Raw genomic sequence first — 26,369 nt, 5'->3', positions numbered from 1 at the left:
TCCTTCTGGAAGGTTCTCCCATCTCCACAGAGGAATTCTGGAGTTCTGTCAGAGTGACCATTGGGTTATTGGTCACCTCCCTGACCAAGGCCCTTCTCCCCCGATTGTTCAGTTTGGCCGGGCGACCAGCTCTAGGAAGAGTGTTGTTGGTAACAAACTTGTTCCATTTAAGAATGATGAAGGCCACTGTGTTCTTGGGGACCTTCAATGCTGCAGACGTTTTTGCTACGCTTCCCCAGATCTGTGCCTCGACTCAATCTTGTCTCTGAGCTCTACGGACAATTCCTTCGACCTCGTGGCTTGGTGCGCCGCCCTATGGGACTCACGTAAACGGCCGGATGTGATACAGCCCGGGATCGAACCCGGGTCGGTAGTGACGCCTCAAACACTGTGATGCAGTGCCTTAGACCACTGCGCCACCAGGGAGAGCCGATTTTTTTAAAATGTAACTTAATCTATTTTGGTTGTAAAGTAACAAAATGTGGAAAAATGTAAGGGGTCTGAATACTTTCCGAATCCAGTGTAAATAGTCACAGCATACAATACTGGGTTCCGAGATGAAGTTGAGGAATAAAGAACACAGCCTCTGCTGAACGGATTGTCTTCATGTTTTGTCATTTATATTTGTCTCCTCGCAGGCCGAGTGGTCTTTGCAGACAATGCTGAGGGCTCCAAAAACATCACTCTCAGAACGCGCCATGTGCTGATTGAAGACGGGGGTTCGCTGCACATCGGTGCCCCCAAATGCCGCTACCGCTCCAAGGCCACAATCGCCCTGCTGGGCCGTTCAGACGAAAAGGCAGTCGCGGAAGTACCGGAATTGGGCCGGAAGTTCATCGGGGTGCGTGGTGGTGCAACCCTAGAGATTCACGGGACAGAAAGGCTGTCGTGGACCCTCCTGACCCGCAGCGTCTCCTCTTCAGGTCTAGCCATGGGGGGCTATGCCTTCCAGCGCAACTTTAGCCGTGGCATCAACCTGCGTGTGGTGGACCAGGACACGGCCAGTGTGCTGTTCAGCGAGCGCTACGACACGCACGAGTCACGCAACGACAGCCAGCGGCTCACACAGCTGCTCCGGTCGCTGCCTGCGAGGCGCATCGTCACGCTGGCCGTGGGAGACTCAGCTGTCAAGAGCCTGCTGGACGAGACCAAGAGAACCATCCAGAGCCTGCTTGGTAGTACATACGTCCATGACCTCAAATACAGGTAACGATACAATTGTATACAAAATCAATATAACCTAATGAATTTGGTAAAGAATAGGTAGACAATGACTTGAGATGGAGTCGTAGGTGATGCAAGAGTGTCAACTTATTTGGGAGCATCAGTGTGTAGCGCGTCACAGGAAAATCCGATTGCTTTCAATCTGAAGCTGCGCCATTGTCTGGAGGGGTGTGTAACTGTTAATACTACCCATCTCCTGTGGGTGATAGAGGGTTTGTAATTCCTCTGTCCCACAAGATCAAGCCTAATCTTTCATGTCTTATAGAGGTGCACCCTTTCCTTCAATACCGTTGCCAGCAGGATCTCATTTTATCTGCCAGCAGAATATCACTCCATATTCCGTCAGGAAGTGAATGGCTGGAGGGTTAAGCATGCTTGCATCCAGGATTTGTGCAAAATGAGCTGACTCTGTAGTTTTCGCCTTGACACACAGTTTCCGAACAGGTCAAAAACACACCGTCTCCCCTGAACATAGAGGGACACACGTCCACATAAGTAGGGACCTTTAGCAATGGAAGTGACTTGAAAACAGTACAACTTTTTTGTTGTTTTTGTTATCTGCTGTAAAACCCATTCAAATAGTCTGGTTTGGGTGTCTCACTATTTTAGGTGTAGAAACATCTTAAAACATCTTAAGTTAATTTTCCCCTTATCTTTCTTTTTAACTTGTTATGGCTGCAATCCCAATACCGTGATCGATATGACAACTACCAGTGAAATTAGAGGGCGCCAAATTCAAACCACAGAAATCTCATAATTACAATTCCTAAAACATACATGTATATAATTTTAAAGGTAATCTTGTTGTTAATGCCACCAAAGTGTCCGATTTCGTTTCAACAAATACTCATCATAAATGTAGATGATAATAATTATAGATATACCTCTCCTTAATGCAACCGCTGTGTCAGATTTCAAAAAAAATTTATGGAAAAAGCAACACATGCAATAATCTGAGACGGCGCTCAGAACAGAAGCCAAATTAGCCGCCTTGTTGGAGTCAACTGAAACCAGAAAATACATGATAAATGTTTCCTTACCTTTGAACTTCATCAGAATGCAGTCCTAGGAATCCCAGGTCCACAATAAATGCTTGATTTGTTCGAAAATGTCCGTTATTTATGTCCAATTAGCTACTTTGGTTAGCGCATCTGGTAAATAATTCCAAAATCACAAAGCGCATCCACAATAATGTGACAATGTTCAAAAGTTCCGTAACAGTCAGTAGAAACATGTCTAACGATGTACTGAATCAATCTTTAAAATATTGTTTACATATATCTTGAATAACGTTCCAACCGGAGAATTAGAATGACTTCAGATGACCGGTGGAAGCAGGTGCTTCCCCTGTGAACGCGCATAGTGAATGCATGGTCAACTCATGGCAGTGGTGACAATTTCCTGTGTCATTCGACCCCCCCCCCCCTGCACATTAGTCATCAGACAAAGTTCTATTGACTTCTAGTGGAAGGCGTAGGAAGTGAAAACTCATCCATATCTCGCTGTAATTTCAATGAGAGCTTGGTTGAAGATCTGCCACCCCCAGAAAAAATCCAAACAGGAAGTGGAATTTCTCAGGTTTTTGCCTGCAATATGAGTTCTGTTATACTCACATACATAATTCAAACAGTTTTAGAAACTTTTCTATCCAATACTAATAATAATATGCATATATTAGCAACTGATACTGAGGAGCTGGCCGTTTACAATGTCTGAACGAGTGGACCCTAACGTGACGCAGAGTTTTCAGGCGCATGTGCATTTCTTGTTTACCTTTTATATTGACAACGTTATTGTCCGGTTGAAATATTAAAGATCATTTTGGCTAAAAAAAACACCTTGAGAATTGAATTTAAACATAGTCTGACATGTTTCTATGAACTTTACAATTTGGATTTTTTTTTGTCTGATTGTTTTGACTGAGTTTGAGCCTGTGTATTCTTGAAAAAAACGCGCTAACAAAACGGAGGTTTTTGGATATAAAGAGACTTCATCGAACAAAAGGAACATTAATATACTCAATAAATGTCTTCTGATTGCCACCATATGAAGATCTTCAAAGGTCAGGGATTAATTTTATCTCTATTTCTGAGTTTTGTAATGCTTCTGCTAGGCTGGTTACTGTTTGTAATCATTTGTCAACTGGGCTATGTTCTGGGCTAGGTATGCTTTCGCCGAAAAGCATTTTATAAATCTGACACTGTGGTTGGTTTAACAAGAAGTTAATCTTTAAACCTATGTAAAATATGTTTTCTGAATTTTTATAATGAGCATTTCTGTAATTGAATTTGGCGCTCTGGAACCTCGCTGGATGTTGTCCAGATGGGACGCTAGCTTCCCTCAACCCCTCTAGGGTATAACGGGATCGATTTGACAACATCCGGTGAAATTACATAAAATTTAATTATTCGAAATATTTAACTTTCATACAATCGCAAGTGCAATACACCAAATTGAAGCTTTACTTCTTGTTAATCCAGCCATCCAGCCACAGCCATCAGAATTCAAAAAGGCTTTGCGGCGAAAGCAAACCATGCTATTATCTGAGGACAGCGCCCCATCAAACAAACACATGACAATCATATTTCAAACCTCCAGGCGCAACACTAAACTCAAAAATAACGATATAATTCATGCCTTTGAAGAGCTTCTTCTGTTGGCACTCCAATATGTCCCATAAACATCACAAATTGTTATTTTTGTTCGATAAATTCCATCGTTATATCCCCAAAATGTCCATTTATTTGGCACATTTGATCCAGAAAAACACCAGTTCCAACTCGCCCGACATAACTTATTAGACAATGTGTAGTCATCTGTAAACTTTGTCCAAACATTTCAAACAACTGTCCTAATCCAACTTAAGGTATTTTTTAAAAGTAAATAATCAATAAAATTTAAGACGGAATAAACTGCGTACAATAGTGGATTAAAAACCAAAGTGGAGCGAGCTTTCAGGTCGCGCTCCCCATCCACAACAGTACACTTGGCTATCCACCCAGATAGGAAATGGCTACTTATTCATTACTCAAAGGAAAAACATCAACCAATTTCTAAAGACTGACATCTCGTGGAAGCAATAGGAACTGCAACCAAGTGCCTTAGATATCTAGATCCGCATAGAAAACCCATTAAACACTGTCACCTCAATAAATACAATTCCTGGATGGTTTGTACTCAGGGTTTCATCTGCCAAATAAGTTATGTTATACTCGCAGACATTATTCAAACAGTTTTAGAAATGTCAGTGTTTTCTATCCAAATCTACTAATAATATGCATATCCTAGCTTCTGGGCCCGAGTAGCAGGCAGTTTACTTTGGGCACGCTTTTCATCCGGATGTGAAAATACCGCCCCTAGCCTAGAGAGGTTATTAAGTGCTTAATTTATTATGGATATTTATTTATTTCACCTTTATTTAACCAGGTAGGCCATTCTTATTTACAACTGCGACCTGGCCAAGATAAAGCAAAGCAGTGCGACAAAAACAACAGTTACACACAAACAAATGTAGAGTAAATAGCACAATAGAGGGAAAAAAATACATGTGTGTGTAGGGAGGTAAGGCAATAAATAGGCCGTAGAGGTGAAATAATTACGATTTATCATTAACACTGGAGTGATAGATGTGCAGATGAAAATGTGCAAGTAGAGATACTGGGGTGCAAAAGAGCAAGAGGATAGATCACAAAATGGGGTTGAGGTAGTTGGGTGTGCTATTTACAGATTGGCTGTGTACAGGTACAGTGATTGGTAAGCTGTTCTGACAGATTATGCTTTAAATTAGAGAGGGAGATATAAGGATCCAGCTTCAGCGCTTTTTTTTTTTTTTTTTTTCTTGCTGTACGTTCCATCATTGGCTGCAGAGAACTGGAAGGAAAGGCGCCCGAAGGAAGTGTCGACTTTGGGGGTGACCAGTGAAATATACCTGCTGGAGCGCATGCTACGGGTGGGTGTTGCTATGGTGACCAGTGAGCTGAGATAAGGCGGGGCTTTACCGAGCAAAGACTTATAGATGACCTGGAGCCAGTGGGTTTGGCCACGAATATGTAGCGAGGGCCAGCCAACGAGAGCATACAGGACGCAGTGGTGGGTTGTGTATGGGGCTTTGGTGACAAAATGGATGGCACTGTGATAGACTACATGCAGTTTTGCTGAATAGAGTGTTGGAGGCTATTTTGTAAATTACATCGCCGAAGTCAAGGATTGGTAGGATAGTCAGTTTTACGAGGGTATATCAATGTAAACAGCGTTTGTGGAGATGAATGTTGCTTTCCTCTGCCCTGGTTGCGAAAGCAAACATCAACAACCCAGCTAGGTGTATAACTAGCTACTTAAACAATGGAAGGTGCACAATCCATGGCTACAAAGCTAGCTGGCTAGCTAGCTGCCTACTATAAGTTAGCTTGACATGCTAGAAAGTAATAGAAACAAGTGGAGAAAATAGTAACTCAATGAAATGTGTGTTATCTTCTGAATCAATTTGTTTCTACTGTCTTGAATGTAGAAATTGTATTTTGCCATCTCCCAAAATATATTCGACCTCTGAGAAGTTCAGTGAATCAGGTAGTCTCCACGGTGTTGCCAACTATTTTTCAAGGAAAGTAGAGGTTGGATGCTCCATTTATCGCTAGAAGTCCACTACGACGTAGTGGTGACATCATAATGTTAATTTGCGCATTCCCATTAAAAAAAACAAATAACATTTTTATGCTGTCCCCCAGTCTCTCATGCCATGATCAATTCTCCAAAGCAAAACAAAATCGTGAAGGAGAACAAAAAGGAACTGCTTCAATAATTAAACTGCACAGATAAAACAGAGTATGGTAACTTATTTTATAAAATATTTATGATTTATGCCTTGGCGAGCTGTGGTGTCATTTCACAAGGAACCAATTTTATAAATTCACCTCACTCGCTGCTGCAGCGGGGAGAGGACCGAGAGGGGGGGGAAGGGGCGCAAGTGACAGGTGCACACCAGTGGAGGCTTCTCAGAGGAGGAAGGACATTTCATAAAAAACTGTGAAACATTAAAGTTAACCTTTTCGGATAAAACTATTCTAAATATATTCAATATAAAACACACTGTTTTGGAAAGAAGGCCGCAACAACACTTTGTAGGGTAGCACCATGGTTAAGCCGGGGGACCAGCTAGTTTCCGTCCTCTGGATACATTGACTTCAATACAGAACCTAGCAGACTCGTGGTTGTCACCCCCTTGTCATAATTACTCTGTAAGTCTATGCAACTTCTGGACGACGTCCTCCAACCCATCAGAGTTCTTGCAGCATGAACTGACATGTTGTCCATCCAATCAAAGGATCAGAGAATGAATCTAGTACTGAAAGCATAAGCTTCAGCTAGCTAACACCCCAGTGCATAACATGTGGTGAGTAATTGACTCAAAGAGAGCGAGACAATAGTTGAACAGTTTTGAACAAATAAATATCTTCAAAAATGAAAGAGAAGCGAGAGAGGGAGAGCTATATTTCATATTTTTTTCTCACTTTTACAGCTAGCGAATGCAGCTTGCTAGTTTAGCCTAGTCAAACACCCGGCTCAAACAAAGAGGGATGCTATGTTGGCTAGCTGGCTATGGCTATCCAACACTGGAACTCTTCCAAGTCAAGGTAAGCTTTTGCTTTGATTAATTTATTGCCACGAGGCCCGTCAGTATAACTGCTAAACGGCTGCCAGAAGGAATACAACGATCAAAAGGATCATGCTGTTTGAATGTGGCTGTAATGAAAGTGAACTGTGTTTGCATGTGATAATTTTAAATCTTTTTAATTAAACCCCTTTTCTTAAACGGAAGCAAACTGAACTAAACGGAGATAAACAACTGAATTTATCCAATAGAAATTCATTTGCAGCTTTTGTACTAATGATATCTGCCTAGATCAGCTAGATGCAGGCAAAAGATTGCAACGCCTTATTAAATGTTTCAATGTCTGTCACCTTGATTATAAAAATGTATCTCGACCTGTGCACCTACGTTATAAACTTTCATTCATAGGCTAGGTTGTAGCAACCTTGTGATGGGTATAGGGAAAATGTATGGGTATAAGGAGTATCATGTAGTAGCTTAAACCTATCGATGTTACATTGTGAATGGAATATGAATGACAGTCATCCAATATGCTGTAATAGAAATAAGGCCAGTCTTCCCGCAATCTTAAGTGGTACCGACCGCCACTGGTGTACACACACACTCAGCAGCCGGTGGAGCCACACGCACACGCACAAAAAGGGAAGTTGGGAAAGCAACCAAACGTTGCTGGGGCAGCCTTCAAAAGTAGCTACATTTTGTCGCTATACTCTTCTTCTTTTTTTTTTTTTTACCAATAGAACTCACAGGTGGGGTATTAAACTTGCTAAGCGACAGTCACTAAGTTGGCAACACTGCATCTTCATAGTAACCAGAGACTTTGTCGTACATGCCTTAAAACTACCGTAAAACCCCTTCAGTATGCGCTTACCTAATTAAAAATCTATGCAATGCCCTTAAACAATTCCCTTAGGTAAGTGTAAATTAGTCACGTTTCACACGTGGAGTTGTTGCCAAGGCAACGCTTTGGTCCCCAGCGCCAAATCAATCAAACCCATAGCGTGACGCTTTCATGAACTGATCACAAATCAGTCGCACTGCCCAGGCACCATAAACGGGGTCTGTTATGCTTCCTGATTGCACACTGATTTTGTTTGTGCGTAGCATGCATGTCTGTGTGTGTGAGCTAGCTAGCAGGGTCCAGGGTATTTGACAGTGTTTATACCCTTTGCCAAAGGAGTGCAAGGGCGAATTGAGTTATTGCACATGCGCACCACATCAGACTATTCTCACACGCAAGCTTGCACACACCAGGGTTTTTGTTAGCTGGTAATTGCCAGCTTTTGTGTGTGTGTGTGTGTGTGTGTGTGTGTGTGTGTGTGTGTGTGAAAAGCCGAAGAATAAAGTTGTTCCCTGCCAAATTAACAGAGAAAAAACTACGGTCGGCTGGCGATCACCGCCTCACCCACCACTTTACAATGTGAGCTGGAGGCAGTTTGCATTTTGAAAACATACTTAATGGTTTGAAACCTGAATGATTTACTTCCTATTTACTTCCTATTATTAGGCATGCCTTACTTTGTCTGAAAACCATAGAAACATGGAGGCAATTATTTTCTAAAAACATTATTGGCGGCGCAAGAGTTCAACATTGGGGAAACATACAATTTTTTTCTACCTATCTGCGTGTCAGTTATGATTTTCATATTCACATTTCCATGGAACAGTTTCATTTTAATAATGTCTTAATTGATCAAAATCATTCTCATGTGGTTAATCATAAAAACCGTGCTAAAAATATAAAACGAGTGATCATTGGCAGCTACATTTATTTTTAATTTCACGAGTGAAGTCCAAATTGTTATTTACAATGACGGCTTACCCCGGTCAAACCCAGACGCTATGGGACTCCCAATCACAGCCAGTTGTGATACAGCCTGGAATCAAACCAAGGTCTGTTGTGATACTTCTAGCACTGAGATGCAGTGCCTTAGACCGCTGCACCAATCGGGGACTTGTATAAATAACCTAAACGAGCTCATGGAACTCAGATGGCCAATGCAGCCTTTAGCCTAAAACTTCCATGCCAACTAAATAAAAATACATAAAGCTTACAAATAAAAACAGTAGAAAATATACTGATAAATTCCGGTTTTTTTCAATCACATCTCTCTTCAGCCTGTCTGCCTCTGTTTTCTATGCTTCTTGACTTGAGCTATCACTAGGGAAGTGCAACCGTATCAAATCAATCAACTGGATCCATCTGGAAGCTGTCTCGAACTAACTTGAAACATTGTCTCAACTAGCCTATTCCAGGCCCTCCGAGCTTCCAGCGCCAGTGAGCTCAGGACAGACAGTTGTTGGAGGGAAAGGTATTTTATTAGGTCTCCACTGGATAAATGGGATCGTCTGATGATGATGATACACTGAACAAGAATCTAAATGCAAGATGTAAAGTGTTGGTCCATTGTTTTATGAGCTGAAGTAAAAGATACCAGAAATGTTCCATATGCACAAAAAGCATATTGCTCTAAAATGTTGTGCACACATTTGCTTGCATCCCTGCTAGTGAGTATTTCTTCTTTACCAAGATAATCTATCCACCTGACCGGTGTGGCATATCAAGAAGCTGATTAAACAGCATGGTAATTACACAGGTGCACCTTGTGCTGCAGACAATAAAAGGCCATTCTAAAATGTGTGGTTTTGTCACACAGCACAATGCCACAGATGTCTACATTTGAGGGAGTATGCAATTGGCATGCTGACTACAGGAATGTCCACCAAAGCTGTTGCTAGATAATGGAATGTTAATTTCTATACCAGCAAGATGGTGCTGGAGGAGATGGCTGCCGTTTACGGTCTCCTAACCAATTGTGCTATTATGTGGGGGTTTTTCGCGATAGTTGTCAATTATGTTGTACATAATGTTTCTGCAACCGTATCTTACGGCAGCAAAGAGCTTCTGGATATCAGGACAGCGATCACTCACCTCGGATTAGACAAAGATTTCTTAAACAACAACCACAGCAGCACACAATATTCTCCAAACAACCCACAGGGCAGACATCCCAATCATTTGCAAAAGGAAGCGACGAAGAGCCGGATGCCTCGTCTGGACCCACAGAAGACCACTAGGAAAGCTGCCGTTACCATCAATATTACTCGCCAACGTGCAATCATTGGACAATAAACTCGACACGGTAAGATCACGAATATCCTACCAACGGGACATAAAAAACTGTAATATCCTATGCTTCATGGAAACGTGGCTGAATGAAGACATGGATATTCAGCTAGAAGGATACACTCTGCACCGGCAGGATAGGACAGCACACTCCGGTAAGACGAGGGGGGGCGGTCTGTGCATATTTGTAAACAACAACTGGTGCACGAAATCTAAGGACGTCTCTAGATTTTGCTCGCCTAAAGTTTAGTATATTGTGATAAACTGCAGGCCACACTACTTGCCTAGAGAGTTCTCAGCTATACTTTCCGTGGCTGTTTATTTACCACCATAGACAGATGCTGGCACTAAGACCGCACTCAGTCAGCTGTATAAGGAAATAAGCAAACCGGAAACCACTCACCCCAGAGGCGGTGCTCTTGCTCTTACTGGCCGGAGACTTTAATGCTGAAAATAAACTTAAATCAGTTCTACCAAATCTCTATCAACATGTTAAATATCCAACCAGAGGGAAATAAATTCTAGATCACCTGTACTCCACACACAGAGACTCGTACAAAGCTCTCCCTCGCCCTCCATCTGTTAAATCCGACCACAACTCTATCCTCCTGATTCCTGCTTACAAGCAAAAATTAAAGCAGGAAGCACCAGTGACTCGGTCTATAAAAAATGGTCAGATGAAGCAGATGCTAAACTACAGGACTGCTTTGCTATCACAGACTGGAACATGTTCCGGGATTCTTCCGATGACATTGAGGAATACACCACATCAGTGACTGGCTTTAGCAATAAATGCATTGAAGACGTCGTCCCCACAGTGACTTTACGTACATACCAAGAACCATGGATTACAGGCAACATTCGCACTGAGCTAAAGGGTAGAGCTGCCGCTTTCAAGGTGCGGGAGTCTAACCCGGAAGCTTACAAGAAATCCCGCTATACCCTGCGACGAACCATCAAACAGGCAAAGCGTCAATACAGGGCTAAGATTGAATCATACTACACCGGCTCCGACGCTCGTCGGATGTGGCAGGCCTTGTAAACTATTACAGTCTACAAAGGGAAGCACAGCCATGACACGAGCCTACCAGACGAGCTAAATCACTTCTATGCTCGCTTCGAGGCAAGCAACACTGAGGCACGCATGAGAGCATCAGCTGTTCCGGATGACTGTGCGATCACGCTCTCCGTAGCCGACTTGAGTAAGACCTTTAAACAGGTCAATATACATAAGGCTGCAGGGCCAGACGGATTACCAGGACGTGTGCTCCGGGCATGTGCTGACCAGGTGGCAGGTGTTGAAAATGTCAGTGAAGACATGTCCCTGATTTGAGTCTCTAATACCAATATGCTTCAAGCAGACCATCATAGTCCCTGTGCCCAAGAACACAAAGGCAACCTGCCTAAATGACTACAGACCTGTAACTCTCACGTCCGTAGCCATGAAGTGCTTGGAAAGGCTGGTAATGGCTCACATCAACACCATTATCCCAGAAACCCTAGACCCACTCCAATTTGCATACTGCCCAAACATATCCACAGATGATGCAATCTCTATTGCACTCCACACTGCCCTTTCCCACCTGGATAAAAGGAACACCTATGTGAGAATGCTGTTCATTGACTACAGCTCAGCGTTCATCATAGTACCCTCAAAGCTCATCATTAAGCTATGGATCCTGGGACTAAACACCTCCCTCTGCAACTGGATCTTGGACTTCCTGACAGGCCACCCCCAGGTGGTGAGGATAGGGAGCAAAACATCTGCCACGCTGATCCACAACACTGGAGCTCCCCAGGGGTGCATGCTCAGTCCCCCCCTGTACTCCCTGTTCACCCACGACTGCATGGCCAGGCATGACTCCAACACCATTAAGTTTGCAGACGACACAACAGTGGTAGGCCTGATCACCAACAACGACGAGAAAGCCTATAGGGAGGAGGTCAGAGACCTGGCCGGGTGGTGCCAGAATAACAACCTATCCCTCAATGTAACCAAGACTAGAGATGATTGTGGACTACAGGAAAAGGAGCACCGAGCATGTCCCATTCTCATCGACGGGGCTGTAGTGGAGCACGTTGAGAGCTTCAAATTCCTTGGTGTCCACATCAACAACAAACTAGATTAGTCCAAACACACCAAGACAGTCGTGAAGAGGGCACGACAAAGCCTATTCCCCCTCAGGAAACTAAAAAGATTTGGCATGGGTCCTGAGAGCCTCAAAAGATTCTGCAGCAGCTGTTTCTTCGAGAGCATCCTCACCGGTTGCATCACTGACTGGTACGGAAATTGCTCGGCCTCTGACCGCAAGGCACTTCAGAGGGTAGTGCGTATGGCCCAGTACATCACTGGGGCTAAGCTGCCTGCCATACAGGACCTCTACCCAAGGCGGTGTCAGAGGAAGGCCCTAAAAATGGACAAAGACCCCAGGCACCCCAGTCATAGACTGTTCTCTCTACTACCGCATGGCAAGCGGTACCGGAGTGCCAAGTCTAGGAAAAAAAGGCTTCTCAACAGTTTTTACCCCGAAGCCATAAGACTCCTGTTATAGTCCTTAACCAAATGGTTACCCGGACTATTCGCATCGAGTGCTCCCCCCCAACCCCTCTTTTACGCTGCTGCTACTCTGTTTATCTTATATGCTGTCACTTTAACTATACATTCATGTACATACTACCTCAATTGGCCTGACAAACCAGTGCTCCTGCAAATTTGCTAACCGGGCTATCTGCATTGTGTCCACCACCCACCAGCCCCTCTTGCACTTCTGCTACTCTCTGTTCGTCATATATGCACAGTCACTTTAACGATACCTACATTTACATACTACCTCAATAAGCCTGACTAACAGGTGTCTGTATATAGCTTTGCTTCTGTTTTTTTTTCAAATGTCTTTCTACATTTTTATTTCTTTACTTACCTACACACACACACACACACACCTTTTTTTGGCACCATTGGTTAGAGCCTGTAAGCAAGCATTTCACTGTAAGGTTTACACCTGTTACATATCTGTATTCCCAGTCATGTGAAATTCATAGATTAGGGCCTAATGAATTTATTTCAATTGACTGATTTTCTTTCATGAACTATAACTCAGTAAAAAAAAAAAAGCCCGTCTGGTGTTCAACCTTCCCAAGTTCTCTCACGTCACCCCGCTCCTCCGCTCTCTCCACTGGCTTCCAGTTGAAGCTCGCATCCGCTACAAGACCATGGTGCTTGCCTACGGAGCTGTGAGGGGAACGGCACCGCAGTACCTCCAGGCTCTGATCAGGCCCTACACCCAAGCAAGGGCACTGCGTTCATCCACCTCTGGCCTGCTCGCCTCCCTACCATTGAGGAAGTACAGTTCCCGCTCAGCCCAGTCAAAACTGTTCGCTGCTCTGGCCCCCCAATGGTGGAACAAACTCCCTCACGACGCCAGGACAGCGGAGTCAATCACCACCTTCCGGAGACACCTGAAACCCCACTTCTTCAAGGAATACCTAGGATAGGATAAGTAATCCTTCTCACCACCCCCCCCCCCCCCCTTAATGATTTAGATGCACTATTGTAAAGTGGCTGTTCCACTGGATGTCGGAAGGTGAATTCACCGATTTGTGGGTCGCTCTGGATGGGAGCGTCTGCTAAATGACTTAAATGTAAATGTAAATATGCACCATGGTCATTGCATTGCATTTGGGTCATTTGGCGGACGCTCTTTTCCGGAGCGGCTTGCAGGTTGGTGGGTTCGCCTTCTGACATCCAGTGGAACAGTTATCTACATTGTGTCCACAGTGTTAGTTATCTACATTGTGTCCACAGTGTTAGTTATCTACATTGTGTCTGTAGTGTTATCTACATTGTGTCCATAGTGTTAGTTATCTGCATTGTGTCCATGGTGTTGGTTATCTACATTGTGTCCATAGTGTTAGTTATCTACATTGTGTCCATAGTGTTAGTTATCTACATTGTGTCCATAGTGTTAGTTATCTACATTGTGTCTATAGTGTTAGTTATCTACATTGTGTCTATAGTGTTAGTTATCTACATTGTGTCTATAGTGTTAGTTATCTACATTGTGTCCATAATGTTAGTTATCTACATTGTGTCCATAATGTTAGTTATCTACATTGTGTCCATAGTGTTAGTTATCTACATTGTGTCTATAGTGTTAGTTATCTACATTGTGTCCATAGTGTTAGTTATCTACATTGTGTCTATAGTGTTAGTTATCTACATTGTGTCTTTAGTGTTATCTGCATTGTGTCCACGGTGTTGGTTGTCTGCATTGTGTCTATAGTGTTGGTTATCTGCATTGTGTCCATAGTGTTAGTTATCTGCATTGTGTCTATAGTGTTGGTTAGCTGGCGGTGTGGACACGTTGTGGATGGCTGGCACTGTGGACACAATGTGGATGGCTAACAGTATGGACACATTGTAGATATCTGCATTGTGTCTATAGTGTTAGTTGTCTATATTGTGTCTATAGTGTTAGTTATCTACAATGGATGTCATAAGGTGAATTCACCAATTTGTAAGTCGCTCTGGATAAGAGCGTCTGCCAAATGACTTAAATGTAAATGTAAATGTAAAATCTTAGACATTGTTGCATGTTGGTTTTTATACTTTTGTTCATTGTATTTCATCTTTCACACCGAGGCTTGGTGATAATTGAAGGGGAGATTGTTGCAAAGATTTTTCGAATAGGCCTACTGTGAGCAATGGATGTAAAAAAAATATATAAAAAAATACTGAAGCTCAGCTTATTAATGCTGGACGTGGTCAGAAATCAAACATCCCCAAATAGGCATTTTCCTACATTTGCGCGCAGCAGGCTACTTCTATGTGTGCTGAGGCGCGCACGCTCCCACAACATTAACAAGACTGAGAAGCCATACCCATGCTCATTTCTCACATGGAGCACTCCAAACAAAAGTCAATTAAACAGTTGACAACTTGAAGATTTATTTCATAAATAAATTATGGTTGTTTCTCACAACTGTAGCAGGTTTTGAACTCTGCAAACAACATTTCCTCTCCGAGAATTTCTCATTTCTGATTTTCAAATATGTCAAACTCCGCTCGCATCAGGTGCGCTGTTATAAAATTATGTTTTATTGTCTGCTTCACTACAGGAGTTGCATGTTCTGTTTATGATGAATTACCGTAATCTAAATGTGATTTCTGTCATTCTGAGCACCGTGGGTGGTTGCCCTAATGGGTTACACTCCCAATGCAAATGGGTCCGGTAAATTTCTCAAATTGCCTATAAATTAAAATCTTACATTTTACATACATTTACATTTAAGTCATTTGGCAGACGCTCTTATCCAGAGCGACTTACAAATCTTCCCGGTCACGTTGTCCGGTGCTACATTCCTTAATGGAAACCCTGACTCACACACACTTGACTCACTCACCTGACTCTCACACACACACACTTGTACTTTGCCTATGGGCATTCATGCATCATCCGACCCCCCCTCCTGCAGGTGAGCCTCTGAAACGAACAGCAACAATCCACTTGAAGCCAACACATCCACTATCAATGATCAAACACACCCACTGCATAGAGTGACAGTAATGTCCATTGCCCTTCCCTACCCGTCAGACACACATGAAATGGTTTGTCTGTTTTTAAAAGCCCTTTGTCCGCTCCTATCTGGTGCGTCCTGGCCACGTGTCATCTACCTAATCTGAGAAGACCGAGCTCTGATGGACAGTAGTATTGTGACCTCATCTATTGTCCACAGGGCCATTACTGGCCTAAAGAAAGAGCCTGTTAAAAAAGTGTGAAGTGATTTAAAAAACAAAAACAACAAACATGCAGTTTCACACACTGGCATGCATGCACACAGACACACACACAGACTGACTAATGGTTGCTGGGAGGGCAGGGTGCTTTCACAGATGGTTCTTGTTTTTATTTCAGCGGGTAAAGGTGCTCTTTGATCTGCTGAGTGGCGTGTTGGCCCATGATTGTGTCGTAAGGATCAGCCTCCACAGAGAGCTGACAGTCAGGCCTTCTTCCAGACGTCATTGTGTGGAGTGCCTCTTCAGATGCAAGGCTAAAATCCATACAGTAATGCAAAGGGAAATAGTTTAAACGTTTACCACGTCTGAAAAGATTACCACGCCTGAAAAGTTTATGCAGTGGTTGAAAATAACGACATAAAGGGATAATCAACCCCATGAAATAAAAATCATAACATTTCTGTCAATTTGGTGAAAGCCTGTAATAATAGTGAAGCCATTTAAAACTATGAAATAACACAGAATCATGTAGTAACCAAAAAAGTGTTAAACATGTCTTAAATGAATGGACTTTCATTTCTCTTTGGCTTATTTGAGCTGTTCTTGCCATAATATTGACTTAGCCCTATTTGGTAAAAGACCATCGTCTGTATACCACTCCTACCTTTTCACAACACAACTGATTGGCTCACACGCATTAAGAAGGACATAAATTACATAAATTAACTTTTAATAAGATACACCTGTTAATTGAAATGTATTCCAGGTGACTGCCTCATGAAGCTGGTTGATAGAATGCCAAGAGTGTGCAAAGCTGTCATCAAGGCAAAGGGTGGCTACTTTGAAGAATCTCAAATATAAAATATATTTTGATTTGAACACTTTTTTTGGTTACTACATTCCATGTGTGTTATTTCATAGTTTTGATGTTGTCACTATTATTCTACAAAATAGAAAAATGTGCCCATACTTTAAACTGAGTTTAATGGCTGTGATAGGTGAAAACTGAGGATGGATCAACAACATTGTAGTTACTCCACAATACTAACCTGAATGACAGAGTGAAAAGAAGGAAGCCTGTACAAAATACATATATTCCTAAACTTGCACCCTGTTTGCAATAAGACACTAATGTAAAACTGAAAAAAATGTGGCAAAGAAATTAACTTCATGTCCTTACTTCAATGTGTTATTTTTGGGGCAAATCCAACACATCACTGAGTACCACTCTTTATATTTTCAAGCATGGTGGTGGCTGCATCATGTTATGAATATGCTTGTCATTAGCAAGACTAAGGAAGAAACTGAATAGAGCTAAGCAAAATCCTAGAGTGAAACCTGGTTCAGTCTGCTATCCAACAGACACTGGGAGACAAATTCACGTTTCAGCAGTACAATAACCCAAAACACTAGGCAAAATATACATTGGAGTTGCTTACCAAGACAACATTGAATGTTCCTGAGTGGCCTAGTTACAGTTTTGATTTAAATCAGCTTAAATCTACAATACTTAAATTGCTTTGTGAAGGAATTGTAGCTACAGTAGAAGGAGCTATGCCGACAGTGACATTTGCCAGCGAAGGCTTGGTTCCACTCACTCACTGCCAAACAACAAGTAGAGCGAAAAGTGCCAAGCCTCCCGGGGAAAGACCTGGCCAATGGTTGGTTACTGATCAGCGAGGGATGAGCCATCGATGGCAGGCAACTGATGAAACCGCAGTGTGGTGAACTGACATTGTGCCTGGGCGTGAAGATTTTATGGCATTCAATGCATCTTTACTTATACATTTTAAATATGTGATTTTGGTACTTGTGTTAATTAGGCCCAAAACTGTTTCATAATTCAAACCAGTCCATATACAGTTGAAGTCGGAAGTTTGCATACACTTAGGTTGGAGTCATTAAAACTCATTTTTCAACAACTCCATAAATGTCTTGTTAACAAACTATAGTTTTGGCAAGTCAGTTAGGACATCTACTTTGTGCATGACACAAGTAATTTTTCCAACAACTGTTTACAGACCGATTATTTCACTCATAATTCACTATATCACAATTCAATTGGGTCAGAAGTTTACATACACTATGTTGACTGTGCCTTTTAAACAGCTTGGAAAATTCCAGAAAATGATGTCATGGCTTTAGAAGCTTCCAATAGGCCAATTGACATGATTTGAGTCAATTGGAAGTGTACCTGTATTTCAAGGCCTACCTTCATACTCAGTGCCTCTTCGCTTGACATCATGGAAAAATCCAAATAAATCAGCCAAGACCTCAGAAAAACAATTGTAGACTTCCACAAGTCTGGTTCATCCTTTGGGGCAATTTCCAAACGCCTGAAGGTACCACATTCATCTGTGCAAATAATAGTACTCAAGTATAAACACCATGGGACCAGTCAGCCGTCATACCGCTCAGAAAGGAGATGTGTTCTGTCTCCTAGAGATGAACAGACTTTGGTGCGAAAAGTGCTAATCAATCCCAGAACAACAGCAAAGGACCTTGTGAAGATGCTGGAGGAAACCGGTACAATAGTATCTATATCCACAGTAACACGAGTTCTATATCGACATAACCTGAAAGGCCGCTCAGCAAGGAAGAAACCCCTTCTCCAAAACCACCATAAAAAGAAAGCCAGACTACGGTTTGCAACTGAACATGGGGCCAAAGATCATACTTTTTGGCGAAATGTCCTCTGGTCTGATGAAACAAAAATAGAACTGTTTGGCCATCGTTATGTTTGGAGGAAAAATGGGTAGGCTTTCAAGACAAAGAACACCATCCCAACCGTGGAGCACAGGGATGGCAGCATCATGTTGTGGGGGTTCTTTGCTGCAGGAGGGACTGGTGCACTTCACAAAATAGATAGCATCATGAAGCAGGAAATGTTTGGGTATATTAAAGCAACATCTCAATACATCAGTCAGGAAGTTAAAGCTTGATCGCAAATGGGTCTTCCAAATGGACAATGACCCCAAGCATACTTCCAAAGTTGTAGCAAAATGGATTAAGGACAACAAAGTCAAGGTATTGGAGTGGCCATCACAAAGCCCTGACCTCAATCCTATAGAACATTTGTGGGCAGAACTGAAAAAGCATGTGCGGGCAAGGAGGTCTACAAACCTGACTCAGTTACACCAGCTCTGTCAGGAGGAATCGACCAAAATTCACCCAACTTATTGTGTGGAAGCCAAATACCTTTAAACTTAGTTTTTTACAATTACTGACATTTAATTCTGGTAAGAATTCCCAAAACATTTGACCCAAGTTAAACAATTGAAAGGTAATGTTACCAAATATGCTACCACCTAATTGAGTATATGTAAACTTCTGACCCACTGGGAATGTGATGAAAGAAATAAAAGCTGAAATAAATCATTCTCTCTACTATTATTCTGACATTCTTAAAATAAAGTGGTGATCCTAACTGACCTAAGGCAGGGAATTTTTACTAGAATTAAATGTCAGCAATTGTAAATAACAAAGTTTTTAAATGTATTTGGCTAAGGTGTATGTAAACTTCTGACTTCAACTGTATGTATATATTTACCCTCAACTTCATCCTCTTCAGTCAGTAGTTTTGTTTTGTCAATTTTAGTGTGTTCAGGTGTGTTGGACACACCTAGTAATTGGCCACACCTTAATTGTTTTTTGTGTCTTGAAAGGTGGTCTGTTTCAACAGTGGAAAAAAATGCTTGGAAGAGGTGAAGCCAATTTTATTATTTAAACGGTCATTCCGGTGTCTTTATTGACCTTACAGCATTTACTGCGATGCGGCCTTTTCCGAAGTTAGGGCATTCGTACTTCTTGTGCTTCGCAGAGCTGTTGTCAAGGAAGTGAGTTTGTGTTTATTCAGGACGTACCGCTTCCACCTACCGTCAAGGCGGAGCTATATGGAGCCCATCACATTGTTAAAAAATTTGGGAGGCACACGGCGATGCCGTACAGAGCTTGATTTGGCGTTAGGAGGCTTTGCAATTGCATCACACCCTCTGTACGGAGCCTCCGGATCACATTGCCAGATCAAGTATAAATCGGCTTGCAGTGATGCTATTTGCACTGCAGAAAGTATTTTTGTTGCTTTAATAACCTTTTTGCGTGGTCTGTATTTTAACCTCTTTCTACCCATCTGTTTGATAGCATAATAAATGTTGATTTGAATTTTGACCATTTGTATCAGTCCAGTGACTCTTTTAACCTCTAGATGTGCACAGGTTGAGGCCAGCTCTGTCACACTGGGCTTGGACACACTTTTTAAACGCGTTCTTCCCCTTTTGGTTGTGTCAAAAGCTAAAGATGGGGCATTCGTAAAGAGGCTTCCTCCTTAGCGAAATGGATCTCTAACACTATACTTGAAGCATGCTGGTATAATACATTATGATGCAGTTATGCGTTGTAAGATTTGTCATGAGTATGTATAACCCACTTATAATTTCTTATAGTCAGTCATCCTTATAATTTTATGTATGGAGAGACATAGCATAACAATAAACCTTGTTATAAGACAATACAAAGGCTCAAGCCATAGTATTATACTCTCTCTCTCTGTCTCTCTCTGTCTCTCTCTCTCGTCTCCTCTCTCTCTCTTGTGTCTCTCTGTCTCTCTCGTGTCTGTCTCTCTCTCGTGTCACTCTCTCTCTCTCATGTCTGTCTCTCTCTCGTCTCCCTCTCTCTCTCATGTGTGTCTCTCTCTCTCTCTCTCTCGTGTCTCTGTCCATAGGCAGGCCTGGGCCTTGGTATCTGTGATTGGTGGAGGGAACGGCTCGTGTTCAGAAGCCGTGCGGGAACATGAGAACCACGACACAGGAGGGAAGGCGCTGGCCCACCAGAACTTCACCACTGTGGACGGGGTCGGCTTCTCTGTCACAGCCTACAGCGAATGGAAGAACGGTGCGTCATAACCAGTTCAGCTCACACTCTTTAAAGCCTGCTGGTATAATGGTTTATAACTTCTTACATGCATGTATGAGCCTCACTGCCTGGTATGGCAACTGCTCAGCCTCCAACCGCAAGGCACTACAGAGGGTCGTGCGAACAGCCCAGTTCATCACTGGGTCCAAGCTTCTTGCCATCCAGGACCTCTATACCAGGCGGTGTCAGAGGAAGGCCCTAAAAATGGGCAAAGACTCCAGCCACCCTAGTCATAGACTGTGCTCTCTTCTACCGCACGGCAAGCGGGACTGGACCGCCAAGTCTAGGTCCAAGAGGCTTCTAAACAGCTTCTACCCCCAAGGCTAAAGACACCCTAACAGCTAATCAAATGGCTACCCACACCCAACACGTTTTTACACTGCTTTTACGCTCTGTTTATTGTCTTTGCATAGTTCCTTTACCTCTACCTACATGTACATATTACCTCAATTACCTTTATCTTACCTGTGCCTATATTTTGCTATTTTAAAAAATATATATTTTTTTTACTTCAGTTTCTTTTAGTAAATACTTATTTTTCTTAACTGCATTGTTAGATATGGGCTTGTAAATAAGTATTTCATCTGTTGTATTCGACGCATGTGACAAATAAAATTTTATATTTTTTAAATTTTTTATTTGAAAATCATGAGGGCGTTAATATGGAGTTGGCCCCCATTTGCTGCTATAACAGCCCTCACCCTTCTGAAAAGGCTTTCCACTACTTGGAACATGGCTGCAAAAGTGCTTTAGTGAGGTCGGGCATTGATGTTGGGCGATTAGGCCTGGCTTGCAGTCATCCTAAAGGTGTTCGACGGGGATGTGGTCAGGGCTATGTGCAGGCTAGTGAAGTTCTTCAACTCAGATCTCGACAACCATTTCTGTATGGACCTCGCTTTTTGCACATGGGCATTTTCAGGCTGAAACAAGAAAGGGCCTTCCCCAAACTGTTGCCACAAAGTTGGAAGCACAGAATCATCTATAATGCCATTGTATGCTGTAGAGCTAAGATTTTCCTTCACTGGAATTAATGGGCCTAGCCCGAACCATGAAAAACAGCCCAAGACTATTATTCCTCCTCAACCAAACTTTACACCGGTCTATATAAGATTCCACAGTTGACGGTGCATGTCAGAGTGAAAATCAAGCAATGAGGTCGAAGAAATTGTAGAGCCCCAAGACAGAACTGTCGAGGCACAGATCTGCCGAAGAGTACGAAAATATTTCTGCAGTGTTGAAGGTCCCCAAGAACACAGTGGCCTCCATCATTCTTAAATGGAAGAAGTTTGGAACCAAGAAGACTCATTCTAGAGCTGGTTGCCTGGCCAAACTGAGCAATCGGGGACTGGGAGACCAGTCAGGATCGAGGGGAAAGATGACTGGAGCAAAGTACAGAGAGATCCTTGATGAACGCCCCAGTCTCAGGTCCTGAGCAGGTTAAGGTTCACCTTCCAACAGGACAATAACCCTAAGCACACACCCAAGACAACGCAAGAGTGGCTTTGGGACAAGTCTCGCAATGTCCTTGTGGCCCAGCCAGAGTCCGGACTCGAACCCGAGCGAACATCTCTGGAGAGACCAGAAAATAGCTGTGCAGCGATGCTCACCATCCAACCTGACAGAGCTTGAGAGGATCTGCAGAGAAGAATGGGAGGAACCCAAATACAGGTGTGCCAAGCTTGTAGCGGCATAAGGAGACTCAAGGCTGTAATCACTGCCAAAGGTGCTTCAACAAAGTACTGAGTAAAGGGTCTGAATACTTATGTAAATGTCATATTTTTGTTTTTTTTATCTTTAATAAATTAGCAAACATTTCAATGTAGATTGATGAGGGGAATTTCAGAATAAGGCTGTAATGTAACAAAAATGTGGAAAAAGTCAAGGTGTCTGAATACTTTCCGAAGGCACTTTTTTGATTTAAATATGACTTTTCGTGACTCTAGATCCTGTCCCCGCCATTAGTTCTTTGATATGCAGTCGGAAACCGCTTATGCAACAGATTTTATACCACCTATTATTTGGTCTTCCAGGTTTTCCCATATCTGGCTTCCAGGTTGATGCTGTGGACCAGGTTGTGCTGAACCTGCAAGATGATGTACGCACTTGGCAACCTGGGAACCAGGTTGTGGTTGCCAGTACTGACTACTCCATGCATCAGGCAGAGGAGTTCACCCTCCTCCCATGCCCGAGCTGCACCAGCAGACAGGTCAGAGTTCAAGGTGAGCGAAAACGAAAGGGGTGTTTGTACATTCATGGGCGCTTTCATGAATGCTCATTACTGCTGTGATTTCTTTTTTTTTTTAGATGTAGGATCTTAATTTGAGCCGGTTTGCTACAGCAGGAAAATAATCCTGCAGCAACAGGAAATGTGAATTGATACATTTTTTCGTAAGGGAAAATCAAGTCTGGAAATTACAAACTTCAGCCTTTTATAAAATAAGTATAAAATGTCCTGTATTGCAGGAAGGTTTTTCTGCAACACTGTGTGATCAAATTAAGAGCCAACATCTGTATGATTATAAAAATAAGAATCATGATTTATTTCTATATTCTGAGAATTGGTTTTTCATTTCACATCTTCTATATATGGCCCTTGGGAAAAGACGGGGACAGTACTTGTTTTTTTTCCATCAGGGGATGGTGCTGCTCAATTATATATTTCACTCCCTCCCTCCTTCCTTCCCCCTGTTTTCTGCTGTGTGTGTGAGGATGCCAGTCCTGTTTATAAACTGTGCATGGTGTCACAAGCCCAGCGAGAAAAACTGGTTGCAATTACACCATGGTCAGATTGTATATCGTAGAATTGAATTAGTGTTTTTAGCAATAGCAACCAGAAAAAAATGTCCTCCTCGGGTTTTGTTACCAGAGAACCAGTTTCCAGCATGTGTTTGTGTGTGTGTGTGTGTGTGTGCACACAAATGAGGTTGGCACTGGCAGCAGTTGGCTGCTCATATTGGGAGACAATAATGGCAAACCGACAGTCTCAACTCTTTATCTTAGAGTTTGTCTTCATGTTTAGAAGGAGAGGTGCAGAAGTTGTTCTGTTTGGGATTAAAGTCACTCTCCCGGCCCAATTTAAATATGCAGACCTACTGTATCATGGCAATCATATATTTGGCTGACTGTTGTTAATATGAACACCGTAGACATATATTTAAGTGTTTACATACAGCAAATAATTGTTGCTTTTACTGATATGACACTGGTACATGCTATAAAAAAAAGTATGTGTTTTCTTCACCCCCCACCCCCCCAGGGAGGCCCCAGTTTGGCCATGTGGGGGAGATTGTGGACGGGGTGGACATGCGGGCAGAGGTAGCAATGCTCAGCAGGAACATACTCATCTATGGGGAGATGGAAAACGCCTGCTATGGAAACAACTGGTGCCAGTTCTTTGGCCACGACACGTACGGCGGACACATTAAGGTGTGTGTCTGAGTGCTTATGTACCTGTGTGTAACTGTGAGGGTCTGTGTTGAATCTTCAGCCCTGTGCATTTCAGCCAGAGTTTATCTGCTTATTTAATGCCATTCAGTCTGGTGTAATCATGTTGAAACTTCCCTTATTGCTGTGGCAGAGGGTCATTGGGGCATACAGCAGGCACTGATGAGTGAGGCCATTATGCATTCACACATGATCTGCCACAGCAGGGAGATGTTGATTTGGCACAAAATGGAATAAAACAGACTGAAACATGGAGGGACTGTTTCAGTCTGTTTTCATTTCTGGTTGCAATTATAATTTTTTGGATTTCTGTTGTATGCCCTAATGAACACAACCCACGCACCACTCAGAGAGAGCCCTGGAGAACAACTCTCCCAACTCTTAATGTTTTGTGTTTAGTATTGTACTTTTTATTTCATCCAACCCCCCGGGCTGAACACCTAACACAACTCAGACTGACGTATACACTTCCTGATTCATACACTCCTCCCTCACACACATTATCTTTGTCCGTGTTGCATAAGCAAAATAATTTGCCCTGTATAAAGTGTTACGTACATTATTTTTTCTGATGACTACATACAGTTGAAGTCAGAGGTTTACATAAGTTTACATATAGCCAAATACATTTAAACTCAGTTTTTCACAATTCCTGACATTTAATCCTAGTAAAAGTTCCCTGTCTTAGGTCAGTTAGGATCACCACTTTATTTTAAGAATGATTTATTTCAGCTTTTATTTCTTTCATCACATTCCCAGTGGGTCAGAAGTTTACATATACTCAATTAGTATTTGGTAGCATTACCTTTAAATTGTTTAACTTGGGTCAAATGTTTTGGGGAGCCTTCCACAAGCTTCCCACAATAAGTTGGGTGAATATTGGCCCATTCTTCCTGACAGAGCTGGTTGTAACTGAGTCAGGTTTGTAGACCTTGCTCTCGCACATGCTTTTTCAGTTCTGCCCAAAACATTTCTATGGGATGGAGGTCAGGGCTTTGACTTGGCTTTAACTTCCTGACTGATGTCTTGAGATGTTGCTTCAATATATCCACATAATTTTCCTTCCTCATGTTACCATCTATTTTGTGAAGTTCACCAGTCCTTCCTGCAGCAAAGCACCCCCACAACATGATGCTGCCACCCTCCTGCTTGACGGTTGGGATGGTGTTCTTCAGCTTGCAAGCATCCCCCTTTTTCCTCCAAACATAACAATGGTCAATATGGCTAAACAGTTCTATTTTTGTTTTATCAGACCAGAGGACATTTCTCCAAAAGTACTATCTTTGTCCCCTTGCACGGTTGCAAACCGTAGTCTGACTTTTTTATGGTGGTTTTGGAGCAGTGGCTTCTACCTTGCCAAGTGGCCTTTCAGGTTATGTCGATATAGGACTCGTTTTACTGTGGATATGGATACTTTTGTACCTGTTTCCTCCAGCATCTTCACAAGGTCCTTTGCTGTTGTTCCGGAATTGATTAGCACTTTTCGCACCAAAGTACGTTCATCTCTAGGAGACAGAACACGCCTTTCTGAGGTCTTGGCTGATTTCTTTTGATTTTCCCATGATGTCAAGCAAAAAGGCACCGAGTTTGAAGGTAGGCATTGAAATACATCCACAGGTATTCCTCCAATTGACTCAAATTATGTCATTTAGCCTACCAGAAGCTTCTAAAGCCATAACATAATTTTCTTGAATTTTCCAAGCTGTTTAAAGGCACAGTCAACTTAGTGTATGTAAACTTCTGACCCACTAGAATTGTGATACAGTGAGTTATAAGTGAAATAATCTGTCTGTAAACAATTGTTGGAAAAATTACTTGTGTCATGCACAAAGTAGATGTCCTAACTGACTTTCCAAAACTATAGTTTGTTAACAATACATTTGTGGAGTGGTTGAAAAAACAGTTTCAATGACTCCAAACTAAGTGTATGTAAACTTCCGACTTCAACTGTAATAACATGCATGTTTTTCCATTCTTCAACAGATGTCAATTGTAACTGTAAAATATAGCAATCAATAGATAGATAGTATTGATCTATCAGTCAAAGGTTTGGACACACCTACTCATTCCAGTTTTATATTTTTTTCTACTATTTTCTAAATTGAGTTAGTCACCTGGAATCCATTTCAATTAACAGGTGTGCCTTGTTAAATAGTAGAATTTCTTTCCTTAATGCGTTTGAGCCAATCAATTGTGTTGTGACAAGGTAGGGGTGGTATACAGAGGATAGCCCTGTTTATTATATTATGGCGAGAACAGCTCTAATAAGTAAAGAGAAACGACAGTCCATAATTACTTTAAGACATGAAGGTCAGTCA

General features: G+C 42.3%; 1 protein-coding gene across 1 annotated transcript in view; it reads left to right on the top strand.

Moving 5' to 3' along the window:
• Positions 1 to 26,369, top strand: part of LOC135514305 (cell surface hyaluronidase-like) — a 95,217-nt gene that overhangs the window by 2,744 nt on the left and 66,104 nt on the right. Inside the window, 4 exon segments of the mRNA XM_064937693.1 lie at positions 639 to 1,206; positions 20,417 to 20,586; positions 22,638 to 22,826; positions 23,864 to 24,033. Of these exon segments, the coding sequence (XP_064793765.1) occupies positions 639 to 1,206; positions 20,417 to 20,586; positions 22,638 to 22,826; positions 23,864 to 24,033 (1,097 nt within the window).

This window comes from Oncorhynchus masou, chromosome 25, assembly GCF_036934945.1.
Source record: "Oncorhynchus masou masou isolate Uvic2021 chromosome 25, UVic_Omas_1.1, whole genome shotgun sequence".
In the NCBI taxonomy this organism is placed as follows: domain Eukaryota; kingdom Metazoa; phylum Chordata; class Actinopteri; order Salmoniformes; family Salmonidae; genus Oncorhynchus; species Oncorhynchus masou.
The sequence above is the reverse complement of the archived record's forward strand: the minus strand, read 5'-3'. Positions and strand labels throughout refer to the sequence as shown.